Below are 10704 nucleotides of genomic sequence, written 5' to 3'. Positions count from 1 at the left end.
ATTTGAAAAATGCGGCACCCCGGTTGGGAAACACTGATCTACAGTGGCTGCGCGCTTGTACTGAACTGAGCTCTTTGATTGACAGGTCTACTTTTAACGTTACCATAGAAGCGCACAACAAAAGAGCAGCCTTTAATTTTAAACATGTCACTTAGACAAAATCATAAAAAAATGCCTTCAGAGTGTAAGGGGTTAATATTATAAAAGGACAGTAATTTTTGTGTGGACAAAAGACAGTCTTTTAATTTATGACCGTTTATTAGTTTAACCTGGCTGTTTACCAAACGATTCTCCTCAGGCTGAAAGAGAAAAACGAGTTCCCCTAAAAATACTGTCTAAAATAACTCATTGAAAATATTTAACACGCGAATATAAACCAGTTAATACCAAGTCAACAGTTAACAACTAACCAAGTCTAAAAACACGTAACGTTAAGTTACGTCTGGCGCCAATTTCTGTCACCCGTTTATCGAAAACATTTCTCAGGAAACTCGACGTTTTTCTAACAAAATAATATTTTTCAATAAAAAAAGAAGTACACAAAACAAAATAAACACATACTGGCCTGAAAATTGTGTGTTTGAAATGGATAAACATACCACAAGAGAGTCCAGTACTACCGAGGCGATATGCTTCTGTTTAAGTTAAATCACGCGCATAAAAATGTGCACGCGCCACCTGACCTAAACGCCCCCTTGGTTAAAAAAATGACAATATTTACATTTGCAAATTATACTCAAAAGAGATGCAGTAGATTTTGGTCCGTGCTTGAAAATTCATTTATAAAAAGATAACATAAACCTAAACAAAATGTCTAAAAAAAAACCGTGATGTTTACGTTTAGAACTCATTGTGTCGTTTAAATTGCATAATTTTTTTAAAATCTTTTTTCTGAACCTGTTTGGGACGTATGTTTGTTGGGTATTATCATCATATATAAATTGTGGCATACGGACAAGCTCAACATACCTTCGCGCTTACACCGCCAGCTTGATGTGGACCTGTTGCTAGGCAGCAGCAGTTGTGGGGAAGATAAAAAAAGAAGCGGGATCGGCAAAATGGTTCTTCACGGTTCCTCCGCCGATCTCCGGAGTGAGCATGGATTGGATGGCTGTATACCATCGCGCCGATGGTTTACCCACCTAAGTTTTTTTGGTGTGCAGGGGAAAAACCCCTTCCGATACTTTGCCGCTGGTGCCCTCCAATTGCCAACGTTGGTAAGACTGAACGTGCTGTCTGGGTACGATGAACATTTACTACTTTTAAAAAATGCGGGTCAGGAAGCGGGTCGGGTACAATATTTTCTTCTTTTTTTTTGCGGTCCGAGTTGCGGGCGGGTTAGTTGAAAACGTCGGTCGGGTGCGGGTTGTTTAAACACTGACCCGCGCATCACTGGTGCCCACTACAGGAGGAACATTTGCTATGGACTGAAGTGGAACTTCCTAAGCCCTTGATCACTTCGAATCCACTATGAAGTTGATTTATTATTTATTTTTTTCCTTTACGAAAGTATTTAATGCAGCATTATACATGTATATAGGTGTATTTGGGTTGTTTTAAATATTTTTAAAAGAATAAAAATATCGAGTTGTTTGTGGTGAAGCTGCCTGAAGTGTAGGCTGCATATGAAGTAGACTCGCTCCTCGGTCAAAATCAAGGGAGCAAGGGTCTGTCCATATAAACTTCCCTTGTCCACTGCACTTCAAAATGGCGGCGGGGATTCTCCCGAGGGGAAGTGCTTAGGGAAGTTCGCAAGTGCGTGTCTAAAACTGGAGTGGAACAGCACCGGTACACTGCCCACTGATTGTTCACTTGTTTTTATTACCTGGATGTTTTAGACATCATGAATCTACACACACAAGCTCTTATTGAGATTAACAGAGGTTTAGATGCTGATGTTTCATTGAATGTTTCATTTGAAGTCTCCAGAATATGATTAATGGACCCCTAACTTTTCTTTTCATTCCTCTCTGGCTGCTGTAACTGTATTTTAATAACACGTGGATGATAATATTTGGATGGCGTGCATTTATTTTATTTATGAGCTGTTAGTTATAATGGTCTTGTGAAACTACATCATGATATCATCAGTGCAGAATGATTTCTTTAAAAAAAAATGTTTTCAGAAAGCTTCGAGCTGCAGCAGAAACTCGTCAAACACACACATCAAGAATCAGCTCATGAATCTCATGAAGCTCATGTTTGGCTGAGTGGCACAAATATCGATTTCGATCTTGATTCAGTATCAATTCATATGTATATAGCCTACTGCATGTATAAGGGAAAATAAGTTTGCCTTAGCACTATTTTAAACGTTTCTTTAAAATATTTGTGCTCGCATTCGTGAATATTCACTTGTGTGTGCTTATCCTAAGTATCATTATTATTATATTAACGTTTTAAAATCACACATTTAAAGAAATCTAGTGTTTGATCATTTCTATATATTTATTAAAATGCAAAATCTAAAAATAAGTAAGCAGACCTGCAATACTTTTTTGAGCAACTAGGTTAGATACAAGAGCCATACAGGCATACCTGGTGGGTAATGGCATTACAAATGAAAATTATTATTTTTATAGCCGTAAAATGACTCTAATTTGCCTCTTTGCTTTAAAATTCTCTATTTTAACCTTAATTGCTACACTAATTGTAATATAAATAATACAAATATTTGAAGAAAAATATTTAAGTGGTCATTAATTGACAAATAGTATTTAGTAACAAAAGATCTTCTCAAAATATTCAATAAATATTATTCAACTAAAAAATAGAACATTTATTTAATTGAAAAATAGTGTATGTGTGAGTGTGAGCAATTAGTAAGGAATACTTGAGGGCTAAATACAAGAAAAACATTAACATTAATATTCACAATGTTGCATCTTCATAACTCTCCATATTAAAACAATCCTGTAACTATGGTTGACATAATAATCAATGAACACTATGCTGTACTGTTTACCAAAAATTGCTGCAAATACCTGTATAGTGAAGCTGTTGTTTATCCACTTAAGCCGTTCAAATGTATTGACACAGCCAAAAGGATAATCCAGCCCCCGGAAAGCCTGAGACGTTTAAAGACTCCATTCATCCATTGTTTATTTCTAAACAAACACAACAATGTATAAAAGACTCCATTACCTTGTATCTTACACTATCGCCCCGTAGAAGCCGTTTTTGTAAAAATAGGCTAACGATTGCGTAAATTACCGTATAGACCCAAGGAGAAGCTTGCAGGCAATCTTTTACTGTCTATGAGGCAATCGGGGGGACGTCAAGGCATAAAGTCTGATAAAGACAAGGGTGAAGCATGTGGAGAAGCCCATCGAGAGCTAAAAGCAACGGGACAAAATATTTCAACAACGTGAATCAGATTTCACTTTGCACAACTACTAGAAGACTTGCCACTGTCAGACAGGTTGCTCACATCACATCTACGTCATCAAGCTCAGTCTGAGGCTGCAGTACATCAGCCATCAGGAAGTGAGTGCTTCTACTTGACTTCACTTTTCCCCGTCGAAGCCTATGGGGTCGCTGGAGTCCTACGGAGCGCTCAATACTTCTAGTGCTGTGTCCATAGACAGTAAAAGAAATGGACACAGCACTAGAAGTATTGAGCGCTCCGTGAACCACGTGATTGTGCGCGCCGCCACGAGATGAAAGCATGTCGCAACTCTGTTTTTCAACATCTCTGGCTTTAACTGCATGCCTCATTAATGAGCCAAAATGATATTTATTGATTGAATTTCGCATTAAAACTTAAAAAAATGTAAAAGCTTAGACTTTGTTTAATAGCAAAAGCAGGTTTGGCAATTTGGCATGAGATTAAGTTGGGCAGAGTGAGACCGTGAGACAGAGCCTGAAAGCGTGTGTCTCACGCCAAATGTTTTGCTACATGCTAATCTCATTCTGAAGTGTGTTGTTTTTAACACATCTCCTTTTAGAGTGCATATAAACACAGAGCAGTGTTAATTTAACACCGGGGAATTTACTGTGTTCTTGGAACGTTCTTATAACCAAATAAGAACATTAATATAACGTCTGAAATCTGTGCGCTATGAATGTTCTAAGAACTCTGAGAAATAATTATTTTATTATGTAATGGGAACATGACGGAAATGTTCTTATAACCTACGATTGTTAGCTGGGTTGTGTGCTTTTCACCTCTCATGTGTGCTTCACTTTTTATTTTTAGGCTACATCTTGAAAATTACAGAAATGCCTGCCGGTTTGACTGTGGCCCTGCTGGGTAAAACAGGAGCTGGGAAAAGTTCAACAGGAAACACAATCCTGGGACGACAAGCTTTCATCTCAAAGAAAAGCCACAAATCTGTTACTCAAGATGTTGCTGTTGAATCTGGAACTTTTGGTGGCATTACAGTCACTGTTTACGACACACCAGGATTCTGTCACACAGAGCTGAAAGATGATGAGATTCAGCAGAAATATCAAGAGGTTCTTCAGAGATGTGAATCTGGTCGCTGTGTGTTTCTGCTGGTCATCAAAGCTGACAGATTCAGTGAAGAAGAGAGAGAAACTGTGGAGAAGATTGAGAAGCTGCTGGGAGAGAAACGGCTGAAGAAAACCTGGATTCTCTTCACCAGAGGAGACAAACTGGAGGATGAAAGCACAACTATAAAAGAGTTCATCGATGACAATGAACCACTGAAGAGACTCGTTCAGAAATATGAGCAGAGATACCACGTGTTCAACAACAAGAAGAAAGAACCCAGTGATCAAGTTAAAATGCTGCTTACAAAAATACTTACGCCATATTTTGACACAATGGGTGAGTCTTTTATAACAATATTAAATATTATGGACATCTTTTATTCAAACATATTTTCAGTGAGTTGAGTTTAAAATGTCATTTATTTATTTTCTGTTTCTTTTGTATACAGTGGGAGAAGAGAAGCTGAAGCCGAATCCACTGATGAGAAAAATACCAGAAAATGCTGAACCAGCCGCTCCTGTCTCCGGTCCTTCATCCAGACAGATTGTTCTTCTGGGTAAAAGTGGACTTGGGAAGAGTGCAGCTGGAAACACAATCCTGGGACAGAAAGTGTTCAGATCTGAGCAGAGTATGAGTTCAGTGACCCGTGAATGTTCAGTTGCTCAGGCCACTGTTTCAGGCAGATCTGTGTCTGTAGTTGATACTCCTGGATTCTTTGACACACACATGAAACCTGAAGAGTTAATGACAGAGATAGCCAGAAGTGTTTATATATCCAGTCCTGGACCGCACGCTTTTCTTATTGTGTTTCCTGTGAATAATAGATTCACTGAACAGGAGCAGCAGATTCCTCAGAAGATTGAGATGATGTTTGGTGAGGAGGTGTTAAAATACTCCATCATTCTCTTCACTCATGGAGATCAGCTAGAAGGAAAGTCTGTAGAGAAGCTCATTCAGGGTAACTGTAAATTAAGAGATCTAGTTCAGCAGTGTGGAGGCAGATTTCACGTCTTCAACAACAGAGCTCAGAATAACAGAGAGCAGGTGAATGATCTACTGCAGATGATTGACTCAATGATAGAGCAGAATGGAGGAGGACACTACAGTAATCAGATGTACGAAGATGCTCAGATATTCAGGCAAGAGGAAGAAGAGCAGAGAAAACTACAAGTGGAGAAACAAATACAAGAGGAGATTGAGAGAATGAGAAAGGAGGAAGAGGAGAGAGTCAGAGCAGAGATGGAAGCTGAATATGAAATAAAGAGTGAGGAAGAACGGAGAAAACAAGAGGAACAAAGAAAAGATGAGTTTGAGAAAATGATAAAGGAGAAAGAAGGAAGACTCAGAGAAGAGTTATATTCCAAATCAGAGAGAGAAGCAAGCCAGAGTGGATTTTTAAAGTTCTACTCCAAGTACAACTGTCATTTTCAGATTGTTGCTGGAATCATTGTTGGAGCTTTGATTTTATATGCTGCTGGAGCTGACGCTACTCTTGGGGCTGTTGGAACAGCTGTTAGAACTGGAGGAGTTGTTTTTTCAGCTCCTTTATTTTCAGTTTGTATTGGTGCTGCTGCTGTTGCTAGAGCTGCTGCTGGTGCTGCTGCTGCTGCTGCTAGTGGAGCTGTTGGTACTGGAGCTCTTATTGGAGCTGTTGATGGAGGTGTTGTTGGAGCTATTGGTGGAGGTATTGGCGGAGCTGTTGCTGGAGATGTTGTCGGAGTTGCTGTTAGTGAAGATGCCAGTTGAGCAGCCACTGTTGGCATTCTGGTCTTTAATCACAACTTGTTTAATGAATGGTTTTTATATATACACAATATATGAAATATATACATGTAATATATAAGGGTCACGGCACACGTATTCGTACTGAACCATTTTGGTATAGGGCTTCCGGCACGGTGAATGTGTGTACTGAATGCAATCTTTAACAGTTGGCTTGTTTTACACGCAGAACACACTTCAATCATAGTTCCCACACAAACATATAAGGTATATGGCGCTCTTAAATCTGACGTGACTGGTGATCACTGTATAGGCGCATCAGATGAATCTCTTCCTAGTCAAAGAATAAACATGAATGAAGGATACATTACAACTTACTAAAACGTATCATATGTCGTGTAATCGCTCAATCAGTGTTTCAACGGCGGTAAGACATCAATAAACAGCTTGAGAACAATATCACATAGCATCACATTTACCTCAGACAGTCATTCAGTGTCCACAGCTGTGAGTTCACTAGAGACGCAAACTCTTTCACTAAATATGTGACCTATATTAGCCGTTATATTCACTATATTCTACTGAACCTGTTACTGATGTCTTGATTATTTAATGTATGTTTAAATAAATCTATCATGAAAATGACAGCCACAAATGATTATATTTCAACAACGAAATGGAGTAAAAACATAATTTTATAATTAGATTTAGAATTTAATGCAAAAACTGCCTTATGTGAAGTTTCAAACAGCAGCAATTTAGCAAACTGTTGCTTGCCTCCAGTTCGTGTTGTAAAATGGATAATCTCTTTCAAACAACCATGTTTAGCCTATCCAGTGCCTCTGATTCATTTAGCTAATTGATCATTAATTTACTTGTTTTACTTTCACAAATAATTGTATTTACTTTTATTTACTATTACTATTTACTTAAATCATGGGAAATGTGACCCGTTGTCCATCATTTGACACAAAATGTTACGGCACAATATAGATTTTTTTATTATTTTTTTCATTTTAAATCATGAAGGCTGTTAGAATAATTATGAAATTTCTTCTTTTATTCCCAATATATAACCAAGAATAATGCCAAGTATAAAGAGGCTTTATTCCCAATATATAACCAAGAATGATGCCAAGTATAGAGAGGCCTATGTTAACCACACAAGTATGTTATGTATTGTTTTATTATGTTAAAACTGTATAGGCAGTTTTAATACAACTTTTATAAGGAAGTTGTTGATGTAGCCAAAAGACTTTTATAAGAAGTCAGAAGGAAGACAGTGGAGGTTTTATGGAGAACCTTTATGTCAGGCTTTATAAGAGCCTTATAAGAAAAAGTAGAGGAGGTTTTATGGAGAACCTTTATGTCAGGCTTTATAAGAGCCTTATAAGACAAAGTAGAGGAGGTTTTATGGAGAATCTTTATGTTAGACTTTATAAGAGCCATAAGTAAAATAGAGATAGCAAAGTGAAATAAAAAGTTGTTTACATGATCGAAAAACTTTTATAAGAAGTTTTTTATTTTTACAACTTTTATGTATAAGCTGTTTATAAGGCCGAAAAACTTAAAGGAAGTTTTTCTTATACAACTTTCATAAATGACTTTGTAAACATGGAAAAACACAAAAACATGTGTAGTAATGTTTGATCGTATGGGAAGAAGGAGGCGGGGACCGGCGAACATTCAAAATGTTTAATCAAAAAATTAACACAAAATAAAATGGCAGCGGCAGCCCCTCGCGGCCGACTGCCACCTACACACCAACAAACACAAATGAACAAAATAAAATAAAAGCTGCAGCCCCTCACGGACGACTGCAGCGTACACATAACACAACGTAAATAAAACTCAACATAAAATCCAGGCCTGGTCCTCTCTCGTCCCTCACTGTCGTAGCTCCTCCTTTATACTCCCTCACTCCTCCGCGAGAGCCGAGATCGCTGTGGCGCCGCCTTGTCTCGCCCTCACGGTCCCTCGACCTCGCTGCTTGCCACAACATGATTTTGTAGAAATGTCTTACTTTGGTTCATAGCAAGAACACAGACACATGATTTTGTAAAAATGTTTTATTTTGGTTTATAGTAAAGACACAGAAACAAAGACTTTGTAAAAAAATTTTTATTGGTTTTATAGTAAAAACACAGGAGACATTGTTTGGTAAAAAAGTATTTTATTAGGGTTATCGTAATGACCACACTGAGACATGTTTTGTAAAATATGTTTTATTGAAAAGATAAAGAAAGACACTGAGCCATATGTATGAAAGTCATTTATTAATGTAAAAGACAAGCGAATGAAATGTAACCTGTATTAGCATGCAAGCATGTAACAAAGTATTAAACAAAGAAGCAAGTTTTACCTCATGATCATGTCATGCAGACGAGACGAAGGAGGAGATTAAGGATCCAAGCAATTAGAAGAAGGATGAAAGAATACAGGGCATTATATACTAACATGTTGAAGGAACTTAGGGAGTTGACAATGGTCCAAAATCTGGGATTGGATAAATTGTGCATATGTGAATGAATATGTAATGAAGAGGTGTGATGTTAATGGTATATAAGGTATTGATCTCTGTATGGACATCAGAAGCTGTGAGCGACATGCTGCTTCTCCATTGGTTGATGATCCGAGTCTGACATCTACTGGTTATACTTGTGAACCGACTTTTTGAAACTTAAAACTTTTATTTTATGTAACCTTTATTGATTGTATGTAAAACTTTTTGTTACTGGAAAAATAAATATACTTATAATCGATTTAAAAAAGAAACGGTTTGCCACATCTCTGCTTTCTAAAGGAGTTGAGCTGAACCAAACACGGAGGGGGTCTGTTCTTCTAGAGAGTAAGTGTAGCGAAGGCGTGCTACTTTATAATATGCTGATTGAGGCGGCCAAATATGGACACGATTCCGGTCAGAGAATCAAGAGTCGGAGAATAGATTCCTCACAAAGATGTATTTATTAACAGTCTTTGGTTTGCCATCTGTATTAATGGTCTAAAGGAACAATAAAGAAATATAATTACAATATTATTCTGATAATAATTTACGCACTTGCATTATAGACAAACAAATACAATAAACAAGGATTAAACACTCAGGTCTGCATCTCTAACAGTAATGACAGTATTATCAATGCAAATAGTCATAATAAACCGAGCAATGATGCATTATTAGTATAAACACATTGGTGAAGCAGTTTAGAATACTGACAATGCTAATACTGATTAGCGTCTTTCTCTCGCGGCAAATTACGGCCGCTACGGCGCTCAAAACTCACCGATGATAACCACAGAATGATCGCGGGACATCAATAACATATCCAATAAACATACATAAGCAGATGTACTTACATCAAGGCATAAACGCATTAAACAGAAGCTTAAACAAGCGTGAAGAGATGAACATTCACCACATTGACTTCCTGCGTGTAACACTCTAATCTATCCGTGTGACAACAACTTTGGTTCCTAAGACAGTCTTTCGTACACAGCCGCCCCCAATTATCTGACGGGATAATTGTAAACACCAAGAAAGTCTGTCTAGTGTCTAAGACTCTTCCTCAAAGTGAGGAAGTGGAATCAGCCTAACCACTGGGCGGGTGTAGGATTTTCCATTAACACTGACACGAGCAGTGCGAACTTTCCCGTCAGGTCCAGCCAACGTCTCAGTCACTGTGCCCACAGGCCAGAGGGCACGAGGAAGTTGGGGATCAACAATGAGAACCACTTTGCCCACAGTTAACTCTTTGCCATCCTTTCGCCATTTATGCCGGTCCTGTAAACTTGGGAGGTAATCCCGGATAAAGGCAGTCCAGAACTGATCCGCCAACACCTGACTGTGTCTCCATCTGCGTCTTCCTAGCATATTGGAAGAGTCGAAAAAGACTTGAGGTAGAGAGGAATCACGACGGCCCATAAGGAGCAGATTCGGAGTCACTGGGTCAACGTCTGCTATGTCGGAAGATACATAGCCGAGAGGCTTGGCATTTAGAATACCCTCAACCTCCGCGAATAAAGTCCGTAGCACTGGCTCTGGCACTGTTTGCTCTCGCAGGATGACCCGAAGTGCAGCCTTTACAGATTTGACTTCACGCTCCCAGGTTCCTCCGAAATGAGGAGCATTAGGTGGAATGTGACGGAATCTGATCTTCTGTGGAGCAAGCAGTTCTTGAAGCTTGGGTGCCATGGCATCAAAAGTGTCACGTAGTTCTCGGCCTCCTCCTACAAAGTTGGTACCATTGTCACAGAGCAATTCCATGGGCTTACCTCGTCTTGCTATAAAGGAACGCAGAGACAGCAGGAATGCATCAGTGTCAAGATGGTCTAACAGATCAAGGTGCACACATCGAGTTGTCATGCACTTGTAAAGGATGCCCCATCTTTTTTCGTGGCGACGACCAACTTTAACTGAAAGGGGGCCGAAGCAATCTACCCCAGTAGAATAGAATGGCGGCTGGTGAAGTTGCAGCCTGCAAGATGGAAGATCGGCCATTTGGGGAACTTCAGGCTTGGCTCGCCAG

The 10704-nt window shown here is 38.8% G+C and overlaps 1 protein-coding gene across 1 annotated transcript; it reads left to right on the top strand.

The window, feature by feature from the left end:
• Positions 1-1129: 1129 nt before the first annotated feature.
• LOC307123272 (GTPase IMAP family member 8-like) lies at positions 1130-9693 on the top strand (the record flags this gene model as incomplete). Its single annotated transcript, XM_079811759.1, has 4 exons — positions 1130-1217; positions 4199-4792; positions 4905-5968; positions 9658-9693. The coding sequence occupies 4 exons, from the start codon at positions 1130-1132 to the stop codon at positions 9691-9693; spliced, it is 1782 nt and encodes a 593-aa protein (XP_079667885.1).
• Between the last annotated feature and the right edge of the window lie 1011 nt (positions 9694-10704).

The sequence above is a fragment of the Gobio gobio genome (assembly GCF_949357685.1).
Source record: "Gobio gobio genome assembly, chromosome: 1".
NCBI classification, from domain to species: domain Eukaryota; kingdom Metazoa; phylum Chordata; class Actinopteri; order Cypriniformes; family Gobionidae; genus Gobio; species Gobio gobio.
This window is presented reverse-complemented; position numbering and strand designations above follow the sequence as displayed.